The 18682-nt window shown below is 43.0% G+C and overlaps 2 protein-coding genes across 11 annotated transcripts in view; one reads left to right on the top strand and one right to left on the bottom strand.

The window, feature by feature from the left end:
• Positions 1-2888, bottom strand: part of COPS7B (COP9 signalosome subunit 7B) — a 28128-nt gene extending 25240 nt beyond the window's left edge. The window contains exons 1-2 of one of the 7 annotated variants that reach the window (XM_021924126.2): positions 2681-2792; positions 2344-2571 (exon numbers count right to left, since the gene is read on the bottom strand). Coding sequence is in view for 4 of the 7 variants with exons in the window: in XM_009183315.4 (XP_009181579.2) it covers positions 2681-2743 (63 nt within the window). In the remaining 3 variants the exon portion in view is untranslated. The other 6 variants (XM_009183308.4, XM_021924124.2, XM_009183315.4 and 3 more) reach the window with 6 other exon arrangements.
• Positions 2889-2999: 111 nt separating this feature from the next.
• PDE6D (phosphodiesterase 6D) overlaps positions 3000-18682 on the top strand; it is a 57985-nt gene continuing 42302 nt past the window's right edge. For 3 of the 4 annotated variants that reach the window (XM_009183318.4, XM_003908080.5, XM_017947073.3), the window contains exon 1: positions 3000-3498. In XM_009183318.4, coding sequence (XP_009181582.1) covers positions 3449-3498 — 50 coding nt within the window. In that variant the 5' untranslated portion in view covers positions 3000-3448. Of the gene's footprint in view, positions 3499-3546; positions 4419-18682 lie in introns of those variants that run through there. The other variant, XM_017947074.3, reaches the window with a different exon arrangement.

Raw genomic sequence — 18682 nt, 5'->3', positions numbered from 1 at the left:
TCATAGAAATTCCAGCAATGCCTCTACTTCCTCCAGAATAATGTCCAGACTCCATGGCTGCAATTTGGACTTAGTATTTTGGGTTTTTTCCCTTAAGAGACGGAGTCTTACTCTGTCACCCAGGCTGGAGTGCAGTGGCACTATCATAGCTCACCTCAGCCTTGAACTTCTGGGCTCAAGGGATCCTACCACCTCCACCTTCCAAGTAGCTAGGACTACAGGTGCGGGCCACCACACCTGGCAAATTTATTCTTTTTTTTTTTAGAGATGGGGTCTCTCTATGTTGGTGAAGCTGCTCTTCCCTGATCTCAAGTGATCCTCCCACCTTGGCTCCCAGAATGCTGGGATTACAGGTGTGAGCCACCACACCCAGCCCATGGCTGCAGTGAAAGCCCTTCCAAGTGTGCCTCCCTCCTAAGTCCTCTAGCTTTGTCGCACCCCACCCCCTTCACAGTCCAAACTCCCATGCCCGGCACAACTTATACCATCCCTCTCAGACACCAGGCCTATGCTCAAGCTTGCTCTTTTTTGGAATGCTCTTTTATTAGCCTGTAAAAAACCTACCAACTCTAAAAGCAAGGATTTCTGAAATCCAATGCAAAAAACACTAACCATAATAGAAAACATGGAACTATTGCACTATGTTAAAATTAAGAATTTCTGCTTGGCAGATGCAGTGGAGTACACCTATAGTCTTACTATAGCTACTTGGGAGGCGGAGACAGGAGGATCACTTGATCCCAGGAGTTCGAGGTTGTAGTGGGCAATGCTGGTGCCTGTGAATAACCACTGCATTCCAGCCTGGGCAACATAGCAGAGACCCCATCCCTCAAAAATATAATTTGCTTCAAAAGTCACCAGTAAGAGAGTGAAAAGACAAGCCACGCCTTGGAAAAGATATCTGCAAAGCATGTATCAAGGAACTCTATATCCAGACTGTAAAGAACTACAAATCAATAAGAAGACAGCCCAATTTTTTAAAGTCGGGAAAAGAATAGGCACTTCAGGAAAGACAACGTTCAACTAGCCGACAAGCATATTGAAAGGTGCTCAACATAAGGAAAAATGTAAATAAATACCTTAATGAGATACCACATTCAGCCAGAATGGCTACAATTAAGAAAAATGACAACAAAAATCCTGTGTTGACAAGGATAAGAGGCACCTAGAACTCTTTCATATTGCTGGCAAAGGCGTAAATTGGTACAATCATTTTGAAAAATTGGCAATGTCTACTATCACTGATCATGTGCATAACCTCCCTACACACCAGCAATTCCTCTCCTAGAAATGGGTGCAAGTGTCTACAAAAAGAAACATGTAAGAATGCTCGCTACAGCTTTGCTAGTAATAGTCCAAAAAATAGCAACGCAAATGCCCACCAACAGTGGAAAGGTAAATTGTGGTATATATATACAACAGAATACTATTCAGCAGTTAAAAGGCTACACACAACATGGATGAATTTCACAAAAATATTGATAAAGTAAAAAAGCCAGACACATACTGTACATACTGTATTATTACATTTAACTGGAATTCAAGAACAGACAAAACTGATCTATGGTGATACAGTCAGAAGAGTGATTATCTCAATATGTAAGGAGGTAATACTGATTGGGAAGGAGCACTAGGCGTGCTAGAAATGTTCCATATCTTGATTTGGGTAGTGGGGACAAGGGTGTATACCTATGCAAAAATTGTTCCCATACTGTATGTCACATCTCATTAAAAAAAAAAAAAAACTTTTTTAACATGGAAAAAAACTTCAAGTCCAAATGCTACCTTCTCCATTAAAGTTTTGCCAGCTGCAACTAACCTTTTCATCAGGGCCTCCTTAGCATTCTGATGTCGTTTCTTTTATGCCATTTTATCACACTCCATCTTGAATCTCAGTGGAGTCTCCTTATTTCCCTAAATAGATGTTTATCTTCCTGGTGGCAGTGACCATGTCCTTCACCTTTTACCCACTCAGTGCCTGACAAATAACAGGCTGAAAAGATATTTATTGAATTACATGGAAGAAAAAATTGGGTGAGTTCCCAGATGGGTGAAAGAGGGGACAGGCAGAGGAAGGAAGGCCAAGAGAAGGACAGAGGAGGTTTCCAAGGAAACCGTGGCTCACACTGCAATTTTACCTACTTCCTGAAATCACATTAAATGTCACCTTGAGTGGCAAAAAACAAAACACCAAGTCCTACCTAGGCTGAAAATAAATATCACACTCCCTCACTTGAAAGAAATCCACCAAATAAATGCTACCTAATTCTGGGTGTTTCAACACTGGATAGGAAAACTGTTCAAGGAGAATAATTCACATTGCTATGCTGCTAAAAATATCACCTCCTTAGTGTGGTGCAAAGAGTCCAGACTGCAAGTCAGCCGACTTAGGGCTGAATTCTAACTCTGCCCGAACTTGCTGTAATCTGTGGCCAATCCCTTCGCCTCTCTGGGCCTCAATTTCCTCATACGTAACAACGGGGTAGATTAGCAAAGTCCCTTTATGTTTTGATATTCTGAGTATACAATCCATAGCTCTCCCGGTCCAAAGCAGGAATACAGCAAAAACCCCTGAAAAACACGTAAAAGGCGCCTCAGACCAACAAGCACGATTTGAAGAAGTCATTTTGTTATCTTTCACGGTTTAATCAGTGTTTTTGTTTGTTGTTAGCAGCCTTACCATGATTTGCAGAAGATGTCTGAGTTCCACGTAAACAGAAGTTAACTCTCTGCGGGCTGTCATCTTCTTTTGACGGTGAGAAGGGTCTTCCCGCTGGGTTTCAAGTCTCGGGATTCCGAAACCACCAACTCAGCGGGCGGGTTTGTGAATTTGCGCACACTGCGCGGCACACTGGAGTGTAAGTTACAGAGGAACCGAGTGCAGATGCTGGGATTTGTAGTCTCCGGACCTCTTTGTGGTGCGCTGGGATCTGTAGTCCCCCGAGTGCGCCGCTGGAATGCTGGGAAATATAGTCTCTGTCGCGTAGCACAGTGCAACCAGCTGCCGTCTCGAATGGCTAGTGTGCTCAGCTGCGGGAGCAGGTCCCTAAAGCCTCTGCAGATCCGAAGCCAACACTCCGCTGGGACAAACTCTAGGCAATAACACCAGATGAATATTGTGTCCTATGGGACTTCCCGGGGAGGGCCCTTCCCATTGACGTTAACAGTCCCCCTGCGAAGGCGCAGCGCGCTCCTACTGGCTGGTTGGGATGCCAATCGCCAAAGCTGGCTTTCCATTGCTTCCAGGAGGGCACTGCGAGGCTAGGGGGAAGGAGAAGGGATCAGGAGCGGGAGCTGAGGGGAGAGAGAGGCCGGTCCTGGTCTGGCCGCTGCGGCTGCTCGCCCGAGGTCTCCAAGCTGGGCTGCGGCTCCATCCTCGGCTCCTGGGCACCGTCTGCGAGGCTCCGCCGACCAGAGTGAGAAAGCCGCGGGCGGCGAGCGCCGCATCATGTCAGACAAGGACAAGCGGGCCAGGGAGATCCTGAGGGGCTTCAAACTGTATCCGCCCGGGAGCGGGGCGGGGCCGGGAGGACTTGGGAGGCGGTTGCTCACTGAGGAGACTGGCCGGGGGCGGGGGCCGCGCCAGGTGGGCCCCACGGAAGAAGGGCCGCGGGAGGGGAGAGGAAAGGAAAAGCGTGCCGAGCACCCGGCGGGACCAGGCGCGAGAAGCGCCCCCAGGGGCGTCCTGAGGGAGGAAGGGGACGTTGACGGGAGCCCCAGGGGGTGGCGGGTGGGGACGGAAGAGCCTGGGGTACTGGGCTGCGAGAGGTGCCGGGCGTTGCAAACGCTGTCGGAGAGACCGGCTGGGTTCCAATCCCCGGCCGGGACACAGAGGCCGGGAGGGGGCTGCGGCCCGCAGGGAAGGGCTGAGGGGGCGCGGTGGGCTGATCTTGAAGTCTAGAAGCCTCTTTGGCTATAAGCCTACCCGAGGAGCGGGGAACAGTGACTTGGAGCGGGCGACCTTGTGTGGGACAAATACCAGTGCTTTTAAAACTCTCTCAGGGCCCCCACCGAACCGCACCCCACCCTCGTCTGGTTTCCACAACTTCTCTTCCAAACTTGTGGCTTCTTCCAGGGCTAGAGTAGTTGGGGGAGGTGGGGAAAGAGAAGTCCGAGATCAACCTCGTCTTAACACTCTTGGTCCTCTGAGGCATTGGTCACTGCTTCCCCCTCAGCGCCTCAGTTTCCTTTCCAGCAACACGAGGACCATAGGCTTAGGTGTGGGGTGCCTCGCGCTGGGGCTCCAAGGAAGCCGAGGTGTCTTTGCTCGCTCCTGTTGGTGCGGTTAATGCCTAGCTGTGGTGGAGCTGTCCAGCAATAGTGTGATGTCGCTGGGGCCACGGTAGGATAGAGTGGGGTAGAGAAATCATTGCCTCGGGCCTGTTGTGATGCCGCTCTTGCAACCTCTCCTCAATGTGGTAAGGAAGCTTTGTGTTTTCGTGGAGTCTGTTAGTCTGTCACCATATGATGCAGATGAAAAAATGCAAACTTGTATATTCAAATTTTCCATTCTCCTGCCGACTTTAATCTCTTCATACATCCTGTCTGTAATCTATAGTACGGAACGTTCTTAAATTGCTCCCTCAGTGAAAAGGTAGTCACCGCTTTAGGACTCCTCCCTTGGAGGTTTAGTAAAGCACTGTTTTCTTGATATTCTGTTGTGTTTTCACAATGTCCATGTCACCCTTGCAAAATTTAATTGCTTTGCTATAATCAGAAACCAAGTTGGTAATACATTTTAGACCACAGTGCAAAAAGGAAGTTTTGGATGTACAAGTGAGATTTTTCAAGTGAAAATTGATCTATGCTTTTTAAAAAACCTAAAGGCTGTATCACCTTTGCATACTACCATTCATGATAAAGTTTCAGTACTTTTATGTAGTGATTTAGTAGCAGCCTCTTTAGAGCTCCATGTGCCTTTCTGTGTTTCTCTCCATAATGGATCATATAGGTATATAGGGATGACTGAAGTGCTGGAAAAGCTATGACATGAATTTTATTTTTCCCTCAAGTAATTTGTATTATTACTTAACATGTAACAATGTAATAATATTGTTACTTAACATGCTGTGTAAGCAGTAAACCAGAAACTAAGGAGAACTGAGAGATTTCAGAAGCAACCTTTTCATCTGATTGGAAATACCATATTGCTGAAAAGAAGAAATACCTTTTTAATGGCTTTTGAACAAAGCAGAAAAGTTTGAGCTTCTCACCCTCAGTCTTGGCTCTTGAACCTGTTAAGAAAGAGGATAAGAGACAAATACGGAAAAGAGTTTCAGAAAGCAGAATCTGTGTCAGCCCACTAGAAGGAAAAGCGAATCAACCGATTCAGTGATGTTAGTGCATCCAGAAACAGGCTTTCGGGGAAAGCTTGACCTGAGCTGATTAAATCCTGAAGCACCAGGGAAGCAGCCACATCAAAAAGTTAGCATGAGAGCAGTGGCGTGCTCATCCTCTGGTAGCCTTTATTGGGCATTTGTGGAGTAAGAGGGAAAAGAAAAGCAGGAATGTTAAGATATGCTACTACCTTCAGGAAAAAGTAAAATTAATGTTTTAATAAGAAACTGACTATTGTCCACCTTTTATTGGGTAAATAGATTTTCTGAACTTTCTTTTTTTTTTTTTTTTTTTTTTTTTTTGAGACAGAGTCTCGCTCTGTCGCCCAGGCTGGAGTGCTGTGGCCGGATCTCAGCTCACTGCAAGCTCCGCCTCCCGGGTTCCCGCCATTCTCCTGCCTCAGCCTCCCGAGTAGCTGGGACTACAGGCGCCCGCCACCTCGCCCGGCTAGTTTTTTGTATTTTTTAGTAGAGACGGGGTTTCACCGTGTTAGCCAGGATGGTCTCGATCTCCTGACCTCGTGATCCGCCCGTCTCGGCCTCCCAAAGTGCTGGGATTACAGGCTTGAGCCACCGCGCCCGGCCTTCTGAACTTTCTTTCAGAGTATCTCTTTCTGTAAGAATAGTTTATCACTACAAAAAGAGCACCATTATGTTCTCCCACCAACAGTGTTGATAGTACTCAGTTTTCCACGTTGACTAGGTCAGTCTTTTTTGTTTGCCAGTTTAGATAACAAATGATATATAGTTTTAATTGGTATTCTCCTGGGATCCCTACATCCATGAAAAGGTAATGTAGCATAGTGGTTAAGAGCTATACTGGACTATGTCGCTATACTGCCTGCATTGGAATTCCAGCCCTGCACTCCTAGTTGTGTGTCCCTGAGCAACTGCTTTAACCTCGCCTCAATTTTCTTATCTGTAAAATGCAGAAAATAATAGTATACTACCTATCGCATGGGGCTTTGAGAGTAAATGAGTTGATATCTAAAGCATTTAGAAAAGCACCTGATCTACAGTAAGCATTATGCTTTAGCTAGTGTTATTCTTGTTGTTATTAGATAAGTTGCACATCTCCTCTATTTGGCCATTTCTTTTTCTTCTGTAAATTGTTAATTTTGTTTTTGCCCATTTTACTATTAAATTGTTTTTCTTATTTGTAGATGTTCTTTACATATTGTAATATCAATCCTTTGCCTATTATATATTTTGCAAATATTTTCTTTCAATGTATTGTCTCCTTTTTTGTTGAACAGAATTCTAAAATTGTCATTTCAAATTTATTTTATTTGTTTGAGGTGAAGTCTTGGTCTGTTGCCCACATTGGAGTGCAGTGGCACAATCTTGGCTCACTGCAACCTCCGCTTCCCAGGTTCAAGCAATTCTCCTGCCTCAGCCTCCTGAGTGGCTGGGATTACAGGCACATGCCATCATGCCCGGCTAATTTTTGTATTTTTAGTAGAGATGGGTTTCACCATGTTGGCAAAGCTGTCCTCAAACTCCTGACCTCGTGATCCGCCTGACCTCTGTTCCCAAAGTGCTGGGACTACAGGCATGAGCCACTGTGCCTGGCCTCAAGTTTATTAATATTTGCCGTCTGGCTTTTGCATTTTGTATCTTGTTTAAAAAGATCTTTCTTATCCCAAGATTAACTAAATATCCTATCTTTTCTTCTCTTTTTAATGTTTAGCTCTTTAATCCACCTGGAACGTATTTATACATTTGGTATATGGTAGATATCTAAGTACTTCTGCTGTTTGAATAGCCAGTAGTTCCAGTACTAAGTAGTAAGTCCGTCTTTTCCTCACTGTTTTGAAATGCCATCCTTGTCATATACTAAATTTTCATAAGACGTAGGTTTATTTTTTGATTATTTCTGTTTCATTGATCTATTTGTCTCTTCTTGTGCCTATACACATTTGGTTGAATTATTATAGCTTTATGATGTGATTTAGTATAGTTTACAATAGGATTGGTCTGTGACTAACATAATATGTATGTTTAAGGTCCCTATAGATATTTGTGCCCCTTTTATTCACATAGAAGCTTGCCATATGCCCATAGTAGATAGAAACATGAGGACTTGGCTGGGCATGGTGCTCACACCTGTAATCCCAGCACTTTGGGAGGCCTAGGTGGGAGGATGGCTCAAGGCTAGGAGCTCAAGACCAACCTGGCCAACATAGTGAGACCCCCAACTCTAAAAAAAAAAAATTTAAAGATACTCCGTAAGAGTGATGCATAAATCAGGCATGGTCTGAGTGAATTCAGTATAAGCCTTTGTATTTGCCATCAGTTGTTTCAAAAACAAAATCTTACAAGATTTTATTCTCATATCACCTTCACCCCATCTCACCCTACCTCTTTCAGAGTATCTGTTTTTGTGAGAAGAGTTTATCACTACAAAAAGAGCACCATTATGATCTCCCACCAACAGTGTTGATAGTACTCAGTTTTCCACGTTGACTAGGTCAATCTTTTTTATTTTTGCCAGTTTGGACAACATATGATACCTTGTTTGAATTTGTATTTTCCTGGATCCCTAGATCCATAAAAGGTAATATAGGATAGTGGTTTAAGAGCTATACTGGACTGTGGCGCTATACTACCTCTCAAGAAATGCAAGGCTGTCATACACATTAAGAACCTTGCATTTCTTTCTTGTTTGTTAAAAGCATAACATTTCCTAATTGTAAATTAATGTTATGAATGAAATGTTACTTGGGGAACAATATGATTCTCCTGCAAATATTTTGGATTTGATTTTAGCAGCTGACATAGAGATTGATGTTTGTAAATCCCACGTTTCCCGTTTCTTTTCTTCAACAAAGGTCTGTTGGGTGACTGTTATGTATAGGGCACTCTACACTTGAAGGATACAAAAATGAATGACTTACAGTCCCTTCTTTCCAGAAGCTAACCAGCTTTATGTCTGTGTAAAAGGAATATCTTCAAAAGCAATGCATTTTTTAAAATTCTATTTAATTTTCCTATTACGAACTCCAGCTACCTAGAGTCACTTTTGTAAGTATTATTTAATATAGCCTTCTAATGTAGCTAATTTTTAATGTGTTTTTTATAAAAATGGAATAGTAAATATCACTTTGTAACTTACTTTGTTCACTTAATAATAGATTTACCATGTTTATGATTTCCAAAGATAATTAATTTCAGTTATTTTCACTGACAGATTTGTCACAGTACTCTTTTTTTTTTTTTTTTTTTTGAGATGGAGTCTCACTGTTGTTGCCCAGGCTGGAGTGCAATAATGCGATGTCAACTCACTGTAACTTCTGCCTTCCGGGTTCAAGCGATTCTCCCGCCTCAGCCTCCCAAGTAGCAGGGATTACAGGCACCCACCACCACGCCCGGCTAATTTTTGTATTTTTAGTAGAGACGGGGTTTCTCTGTGTTGGCCAGACTAGTCTCAAACTCCTGACCTCAGGCCTCCCAAAGTGCTGGGATTACAGGCGTGAGCCACCGCGCCCAGCATTTGTCACAGTACTCTTATACTAGCTTTCTAGTATGGTCTGTATCCACTGTTTTGCCTATTTGAATAGCTTTTTCATCAACATAAAAATATTACTTTATTAAATTAACAAGAAACTGACAGACTTCCATGAGAAGGAATTATGCTTTTATGATTTCATTATCTTTAATCCATCTGGAATTTTCTTTGGTATAAGATATAGAGTAGTAATGTAGCTTTTTTTAAATATTAGCTTATTGTCTCCATTTATTTATTTAATACATTTATTTATACTTCAGATATTATAATATCCAGAATATAAATGGCTGCCTACAAATCAATACGATAAGCATTTAACTCCAAATGGACAAAGGATATGAACAAGCAGTTCCTAGAAGAAAAAAGCAGATGACCAATGAATAAATGAGGAAATGCTCAACCTTGTTAAAATAATAGACTATCGGCCGGGCGCGGTGGCTCAAGCCTGTAATCCCAGCACTTTGGGAGGCCGAGACGGGTGGATCATGAGGTCAGGAGATCGAGACCATCCTGGCTAACACGGTGAAACCCCGTCTCTACTAAAAAATACAAAAAAAAACTAGCCGGGTGAGGTGGCGGGCGCCTGTAGTCCCAGCTACTCGGGAGGCTGAGGCAGGAGAATGGCGTGGACCCGGGAGGCGGAGCTTGCAGTGAGCTGAGATCCGGCCACTGCACTCCAGCCTGGGAGACAGAGCGAGACTCCGTCTCAAAAAAAAAAAAAAATAGACTATCTGCCAGGTGCAGTGGCTCATGCCTGTAATCCCAGCACTTTGGGAGGCCGAGGTGGGCGGATAGCTTGAGCCTAGAAGTTTGAGACCAGCCTGGGCAACATGGCAAGACCCTGCCTCTACAAAAAAAAAAAAAAAAAAAAAAAGCGCACACAAAAATTAGCCAGGTGTGGTGGCGCATACTTGTGGTCCCAGCTACTGGGAGGCTGAGGTGAGGGGATCACCTGAGCCTGGGAGGTGGAGGTCGCAGTGAGCCAAGATTGTGCCCCACTGCATTCCAACCAGGGTAACAGAGTGAGACCTTGTCTAAAATAATAATAATAATAGACTATCTCTTTATTCCCAATTAATTGACACAAATTTAAAAACACGATAATATATGATAATCCTGAGAGTGGTACCTGTATGGAAAATAAAAAATTAAAAAAAAGGCTCGGGCGTGGGTGGCCTGCCTGTAATCCTGCAGCACCTTGGAAGCCGGAGACGGGCTTTGATCTACTGAGGCCAGGAGACCAAGGACTATCCTGGCTGACACGGTGAACCCCGTCTCTACTAAAAACAAAAAACTAGTCACAGTATGGCCTGTAGTCCCAGCTACTCTGGGACATGAGGTGGCAGGAACGGCGAACGAGTATGGAGTTTGCAGTGAGCTGAGATCCCACACAGCACTCCAGCTCTGGGCGAGAGCTAGACTACTCTGAAAATAGGCTGCATTGTGGTTCATGCCTGTAATCCCAATACTTTTGGGAGGCCGTGGTGGGCAGATCACTTGAGGCCGAGAGTTTGAGACCAGCCTGCCCAACATAGCAAAACCCCCTCTCTATTAAAAATACAAAAAATTAGCCAAACATAGTGGCACACGCCTGTAATCCCAGCTACTCAAGAGGCAGAGGCAAAACAATCGCTTGAACCCAGAAGGCAGGAGTTGCAGTGAGCTGAGATCACACCACTGCACTCCAGCCTGAGCTACAGAGTGAAACTGTCTCAAAAAAAAATACATAAAAATTTATTTTTAAAAAAAAAGATGCCAGGCACAGTGGCTCACACCTGTAATCCCAGCACTTTGGGAGGCCAAGGCGGGCAGATTACTTGAGGTCAGGGGTTCGAGGCCAGCCTGGCCAATGCGAGGAAACCTCGTCTCTACTAAAAATACAAAAAATAGCTGGGCATGGTGTGGACAGCTGTAATCCCAGCTATTAGGGTGTCTGAGGCAGAAGAATCACTTGAACCTGGGAGGCCAAGGTTGCAATGAGCCAAGATTGCACCACTGCACTCTAGCCTGGGTGACAGAGAGAGACTCAGTCTCAAAAAAAAATAAATAAGTAAGAATATTCAGTGTTCACAACATTGAAGGAAAGGGGCACTCTCATTTGGTTTATATGTGTGTATAGTGTCTATAGAACGTAATTGGTATCTATCAAATGTTTACACATAACTGCAGTAGAGCATATAGCATGATGGTTTAGAGTATGGGCTCACTTCCAAGGTTTAGGCTCTGAGCCTCAGCATCTGTATCTCATATCATCAGAGGGTTGTTTTGAGAATTAAATGAAACTGCATAAAAAATGTTTGGTTTAGTGCCTGGCATATAGTAATATCTGCCGCCATTCATTTTATTAATAATTACTAATAATAATGACAGGCCGGGTGTGGTGGCTTATGCCTGTAATCCCAGCTCTTTGGGAGGCTGAGGTGGGTGCATCACCTGAGTTTGGGCGTTCAAGACCAGCCTGGCCAACATGGTGAAATCCCATCTCTACTAAAAATACAAAATTAGTCAGGCATAGTGGTGTGCACCTGTAATCCCAGCTACTCGGGAGGCTGAGGCAGGAGAATCGCTCGAACCTGGGAGGTGGAGGTTGCAGTGAGCCGAGATCACGCCACTGCACTCCAGCCTGGGCAACAGAGACTCCATCTCAATAATAATAATAATAATAATAATGATAATAGTGTTAATATGATTGTAAAGCCACTTATTTCTCTGAGATATAACTGATGCCTTCATTCTAGTTATATTTTCCTACTGAAAAAAACTATGGTATTCCCGTTTTGCCTCTGAATAAATGATTCAATAGGCATTGATGTATACCTCATGTTTATCTTGTCTAGAAAATGAATCTCATTCTAATTTATGGCAGGTTAGCAAAAAGAGTTTGGGCTCAGAAGGTTTCTGAAAGCACCTTTCACTTGTGTTCTTACATTTCTTCTCCCATAGTTGGGTCCTGGAATCCATGTATCTTCTTTCTCGTAGTACCTTGATCCTTGACTTTGCTTCCAACCAAAAACTAGTTGGCTTTACATCTTCTATTTACTCACTTAAAATAAAGAATAAGAATGGTCGACGTATTAAGAAAAGTCGACTGTAGAACTTCTCTTGAATGTCAGTATTCCCTAGTACAGTTGCCTTGGCCAAACATTAAAAATGAATTTGAGGTTTATTATTTCCCATAATATAGTTTTTGTCTATCAACCCAAAGTCTTGGAAAGCAACCAGATATACCACTCATATAGCCCAATTTCATGTAGATTGTGATTGGTAGCTTGTTTCCTCATGCATGGACTCTTGAGAGTTTGATTGTTATCTTGAATGGATTAAATGAATATAATGTCCTATTGATTATCTTAGGATTCTTTTTGTGTGTGTGTGACAGGGTCTCACTGTCACCCAGGCTGGTGCTATCATAGCCCACTGCAGCCTTGACCTCCCAGGCTCAGGTGATCCTCTGCCTCACCCTCCTGAGTATCTGGGACCACAGGTGTGCACCACTATACCCAGCTAATTTTCATATTTTTTCTTTGTAGAGAAAGGGTTTCACTATGTTGCCCAGGCTGCTCTCGAACTTCTGGGATCAAGTGATCTGCCCACCTTGGCTTCCCAAAATGCTAGGATTACAGACATGAGCCTCCATACCTGGTCTTAGGATTCTTTTTTTTTTTTTGAGATGGAGTCTCGCTCTGTTGCCCAACGTGGAGTGCAGTGGCGCGATCTCGGCTCACGCCACTCTCCTGCCTCAGCCTCCCGAGTAGCTGGGACTACAGGCACCCACCACCACACCTGGCTAATTTTGTGTGTGTGTGTATTTTTAATAGAGACAGGGTTTTATCATGTTAGCCAGGATGGTCTCAATCTCCTAACCTTGTGATCCACCCGCCTCGGCCTCCCAAAGTGCTGGGATTACAGGCATGAGCCACTGCACCCAGCCCTTAGGATTCTTAAACAGGCATTCCTGCTTTTGCTTTTTGGAAGGAAGTTAGAGTATAATTAGATATTTATGTAGTCTTCTACTGACCTTCTAAGTTTCTTCCCAGGGTTGTGTATATGGTTTATAATGAAACATTATGGTAACTTCTGGAGAAATGGGACAGAACACGGTAAAACTCTCATGAAGAATTCCAGTTGTAATCATCACTACATTTGATAAAGGACTAGCAGTGGTTCTGAGGCTTGGAAGCTCTAGATTCTTACTAGGGTTGACCTCAGTTTTGCCTCCCAGGCCTCACTTGTCAGCATTCTGCATCCACAAATCCTCATGTTATGAGAGGATTTGACTTATAGATCTATCCCTCCCTATTCCTGAGCTAAAGCCTAGCATCATAAGAAGGAATTTTAAAGACCATCTTCTCCAGCAGCCTGACTATTCTAATAATTGCTTGAATGCGTAAAACTCAAATTGTCAAAGTTTTGAGAGCAGCATTCTTTTTTCCTTTTGACCTGCTTATAATTTTGGAGCTGGGAAGAAAAGCAAATATATTTTCTTACAGTCCAGTATCCACAAAGATTTCAATGGATTGGATTAAAGCACACTGTTTATGGCAAAGAAGGTGATGGTCTCACTGTAGGACACATGGGAGCTTGTTTAGTGTACAGCAAGGGGAGGCAGGGAAAAGTGGAGCTGGTGCAAAGGAGGGCCACTTGAAACATGGCATACATTCAATAATGGGGGAACTGAAGGAAGTTTAACCTAAAGATGAAAAGAGCTGGACAAGGGACATGAGTGTTCTCTTCTAAAGTTAAAAAAAAAAAAAAAAAAAAAAAAACTGTTCTAAAGATGAAGAATTAAATGTTGCTGTGTAGCTCTCAGAGGAAGTACAAGATTTGGAGGGTAGAAATTACAAGTGACAGAGTTTAGGCCAGTTTTTAACAATTAGTAGAGTTACCTGAAAAAAGATATTTTCCAGAAAGTGTTTTAAGCAGCAGATTGATGCCTGTCTGTCGAGTGTTGCAGAGGGAAATTTTGTATGTATCAAATGTGTATTACGGTAGATGATCTCCAGAAATACTCAAATCCTTTTCCAGCACTACAATTCTTTGATTTGGTGACAGCCTCTCTTACTTAACCAGTACTCTTTTCAGCAAATGTTTATATTGAGATGTGTTCTACACCTAAAATAGGCAAAATGTTTTTTTGTGACCTGATTATTTCTTTTTTGTTTTTGACACAACTCTTAGACACTCAGTATTGAAGTGTTTGGTTTAGTGCATTGTGGATACAACTGATTCAGAATCAAGGAGAGCAATTATTGCCTTTGAATTTAGATAACATTTAGAGAATGAAACCTGAATAGCTCTAATATAAATTAACACTGTAAATATAGCCACAAAAAGAAAGGGGGTGGCCTAGTAATATCTCATAATTCTATACTGCTTTTCGGTTTTTAAAGAACTTTGATATATTACTGCGTTATCACAACAACCCTATTCATTGTTAGCCTCACTTTATAGATTAAGGAATTGAGGATCGACAAGGCAGTGACTTAAATGAAGGCAGAACCTTAATTTAAGCCTTGTTTTGTCTTTTAAAAGTCCATCTTTTCTACGGTATACCATGGTGCCTCTCTGGAGAATTTATTCTTTTGTTGTTGTATTATTAATTTTGAGTTTTAAATTTTTCTCAGCTTGGCTGAGTGAGGTGTCTTATGCCTGTAATCCCAGCACTTTGGGAGGCCTAGGTGGGCAGATCACTTGAGGTCAGGAGTTCAAGACCAGCCTGGCCAACGTGGCAAACCCCACAGAAGCTATTTGGGAGGCTGAGGCACAAGAATCACTTGAACCCAGGAGGCAGAAGTTGTGCCAAAAAAAAAAAAAAAAAAATTCTTAGCTCACTGCAGCCTTAACCTCCTAGGCTGAAGTGATCCTCCCACCTCAGCCTCTCAGATAACTGGGACTACAGGCGCACACTATCATGCCTGGCTAATTTTTGTGGGTTTTTTTTTTTTTTTTTTTTTTTTTGAAACAAAGTCTCGCTCTTGTCACCCAGGCTGGAATGCAATGGCGCGATCTCAACTCACTGCAACTTCTGCCTCCCAGGTTCAAGCAATTCTCCTGCCTCAGCCTCCCGAGTACCTGGGATTACAGGCACCTGCCACCACACCCGGCTAATTTTTGTATTTTTAGTAGAGACGGGGTTTCACCATGTTGGCCAGACTGGTCTCGAACTCCTGACCTCAGGCAATCCACCCATCTCGGCTTTTCAAAGTGCTGGGATTACAGGAGTGAGCCACCACGCCCAGCCAATTTTTGTTATTTTTTTAGAGACCAGATTTTGCCATGTTGCCCAGGCTGGTCTTGAACTCCTGGGCTCAAGTGATCTGACTGCCTTGGCCTCCCAAAGTGCTGGAATTAACAGGCATAAGCCACCATGCCCAGCCCTTTTCTCAGTGTTTAAGTCACAGCCACATTTATTTTTCAGTTGAAAATTATCCTCTTCTAATGTGGTCATGTCCCCTATATTATTTTTTTCCCTCAATTCACCAGACACAGGGGCCAGGGTTTAGCCCAAGATAATGAATTTTTTAACAATTAAGAGTTACCAGAGGAAAAAAATACATTTTCCAGAAAATACTTAAGCAGCAGGTGGATATATTCTTGTTTTTGTATTTTTTTCATCTTAAGCACAGTCCTCTTAAACATCGGCCTCTGTAGTCAAGAGATGGCTACTCATAGGGGTCTGATTAGCAACTTCAGTGATGATCAAACATAGGAGGTTGTCACTCAAGTCTGATAAGCACAAGATTGTGTCCATATAGTTTTATCCAATAAAGTAACACAAAATTTATCCCATGGTGAAGTTGTTTTCAGATGAGCAATTCAGATAATCTCGTTAATAGAAAAAAAAAAAAGTGAAAAAGTCTTGGATACTAACGTGGATAAACAAACATTTCTTGGCATTGTTCAGAATACACAAGGCTACCTTGTGACCAGCTTATTTCAGTTTCATCCTGAAACCTTTTCCTTAATCATCTGTGAAAAATATCAGGTGAAAGTATATTGTGGGTAGCTTATAGAACCAACTTGAGGATTCCTGTTACAGAGTGTTATTATGCATTTAGGGTTTGTTTAAAAGGTCCATTAAGTATTTGTGGATTGAAATAAGAATCTAACAGACTATTTCCTTTTCTGTGATTCTCTGTTAAAAAATGTGGTCCCATCTGTGGTCCCAGCTATTCAGGAGGCTGAGGCAGGAGGATCACTTGAGCTCAGGAATTCGAGGCTACAGTGAGCTATGATTGTGTCTCTTCATTCCAGCCTGGGCAACGGAGCAAGACTCCATCTCTACAAACTATATATATGTGTGTGTGTATGTGTGTGTGTGTGTATGTGTATATATACATATCTGTGTGTGTGTATATGTATGTATCTGTGTGTATATATGTGTGTGTGTGTATGTGTGTGAAAGAGAGCAAATTGTAGGATAGTCATAACTATGCCATGTGTGGCACTGCTACCTACGTGACTACTCTGTGTGAAAAGTATAGTTCTTCACCAGGTCACTGATAAAGATTAAGAAAAAGGGACTAAATCTGAGATTCAGCATTTTCATGAAATAGGAAGTGAGAAATGTAACTGTAAGCCTTCATTTCTTTTGAGCCATCTTCTGCCTAAGAAGCAAAGACAAGGGAACCAGAAGAGCTGCGTTCTGGTCATAGTGCTGCCACTTACTGGCCATTCATTCAGACATTTGTTAACAGAATCTGTACGTGGTATATCATCTCCTAAACCAAAGAGATAGAAAATAATAAACCAGGCCAGGCGCAGTGGCTTACGCCTGTAATCCCAGCATTTTGGGAGGCCAAGGCGGGTGGATCACCTGAGGTCAGGAGTTGGAGACCAGCCTGACCAATAGGATGAAACCCTGTCACCACTAAAAATACAAAAATGAGCCGGGCGTGGTAGCATGTGCCTGTAATCCCAGCTACTCGGGAGGCTGAGACAGAATCGCTTAAACCCGGGAGGAAGAGGTTGCAGTGAGCTGAGATCATGCCATTGCACTCTAGCCTGGGCAACAAAAGTGAAACTCCATCTCAAAAAAAGAAAATGATAAACCAGTTTCCATGACCAAATAACTTATATAAGGGAGAGAGAAAGAGACCATAACAATCAGAATACAATGTGTGAAGTGCCTAGTAGTATCAAGTGCTGTGGAAACTCAGAGAAAGGATGACTACTACTAGGGGTGTTGTGGAAGACTTCAAGAATTATCACTTGAGGTTGGGCGCGGTGGCTCATGCCCGTAATCCCAGAACTTTGGGAGGCCGAGGCGGGCGGATCACTTGAAGTCAGGAGTTGGAAACCAGCCTGGCCAAAATGGTGAAACCGTGTCTCTACTAAAAATACAAAAATTATCTGGGTGTGGTGTTGCACGCTTGTAATCCAAGCTACTCGAGGGGCTGAGGCAGGAAAATCGCTTGAACCCAGGTGGAGGTTGCAGTGAGCCGAAATCATGCCACCGCACTCCAGCGTGTACGACAGAGGGAGACTCCATCTCAACAACAACAACAACAACAACAAAGGATTATCACTTGAATAGGATCTTAAAAGATGAGGTGATGCCTAGTTTAATCTTTATGATAGTACGGAGTAACAAAGAGGAAGGAAAGTATTTCAAGAGTGAGTTGGAGTCAGGAATAAGGAAGGATAAGGACCAAACAAATCCTTGGAATTCATCAAAATTTTATTCATTAATGATATTTAAGAATCAGCTGAGAGTCCTATGATACCTTATAGGTCATTGTGATCTTTTAACAATAATAGATAGTGGCAGGGTACAGTGGCTCACACCTGTAATCCCAACACTTTGGGAGGCTAAGGTGTATGGATCCCTTGAGCTCAGGAGTTTGAGACCAGCCTGGGCAACATAGTGAAACCCTGTCTCCACCAAAAATACAAAAATTAGCCAGGCATGCTAGCGTGTGCCTGTAGTCCCACCTACTCGGGAGGCTGGGGTAGGAGTATCGTTTGAGCCCAGGAGGCAGAGGTTGCAGTGAGCCAAGATTGTGCCACTGGCTACTGCACTCCATCCTGGGCCACAGAGCAAGACCTTGTCTGGAAAAAAAAAAAGAATAAAGAAACAAAAGTATAATCTTTCAAGATTGGAAAATGAATAAAATATATGAGGAAATAAAGTCAGCAAGAATAGATTACTCTTTCAAGAAATCTGGTGACCTAAGAAAGCAGATATTAGGGGAGCAGCTTGAGTGGGTAGATAGAATTCATTACATAATGGAAATCACTTATTTAAGCCATCTGACTTTGTACAAGTCACTTAATAGCTGTAAAACAAGGATAATGCAGCCAGGCGCCGTGGCTCACGCCATAATCCCAGCACTTTGGGAGGCCAAGTAGGATGGATCATGAGGTCAGGAGATGAAAACCATCCTGGCTAACACGGTGAAACCCCGTCTCTACTAAAAATACAAAAAATTAGCCGAGCATGGTGGCGGGGGCCTGTAGTCCCAGCTACTCAGGAGGCTGAGGCAAGAGAATGGCGTGAACCTGGGAGGTGGAGCTTGCAGTGAGGCGAGATCGCATCACTGCACTCCAGCCTAGGCGACAGAGTGAGACTCCGTCTCAAAAAAAAAAGCAAGGATAATGCATGCTGTTTGATGGAGATGTTATGAAATTTGAATGAAATAATACATGCCAACTCAATTTAAAAACCATAGCTCTTCAAATTCACTATGCTTGCTATTACATTATTACAATCATTATTTACCTTTGCTTTAAGGTTTAGCATTGCGATCTGTTTTGTAAATTTATAGATTTCATGTTTCAGGATATCAGAAAAGTCAGAGCCTTAGTAATTGTTTTTTACTTCAGCTTAGATACCTGA

Source organism: Papio anubis, chromosome 10 (genome assembly GCF_008728515.1).
Source record: "Papio anubis isolate 15944 chromosome 10, Panubis1.0, whole genome shotgun sequence".
Lineage (NCBI taxonomy): Eukaryota > Metazoa > Chordata > Mammalia > Primates > Cercopithecidae > Papio > Papio anubis.
Note: the sequence above shows the minus strand (reverse complement) of the source record. Positions and strands in the feature narration are given on the sequence as shown.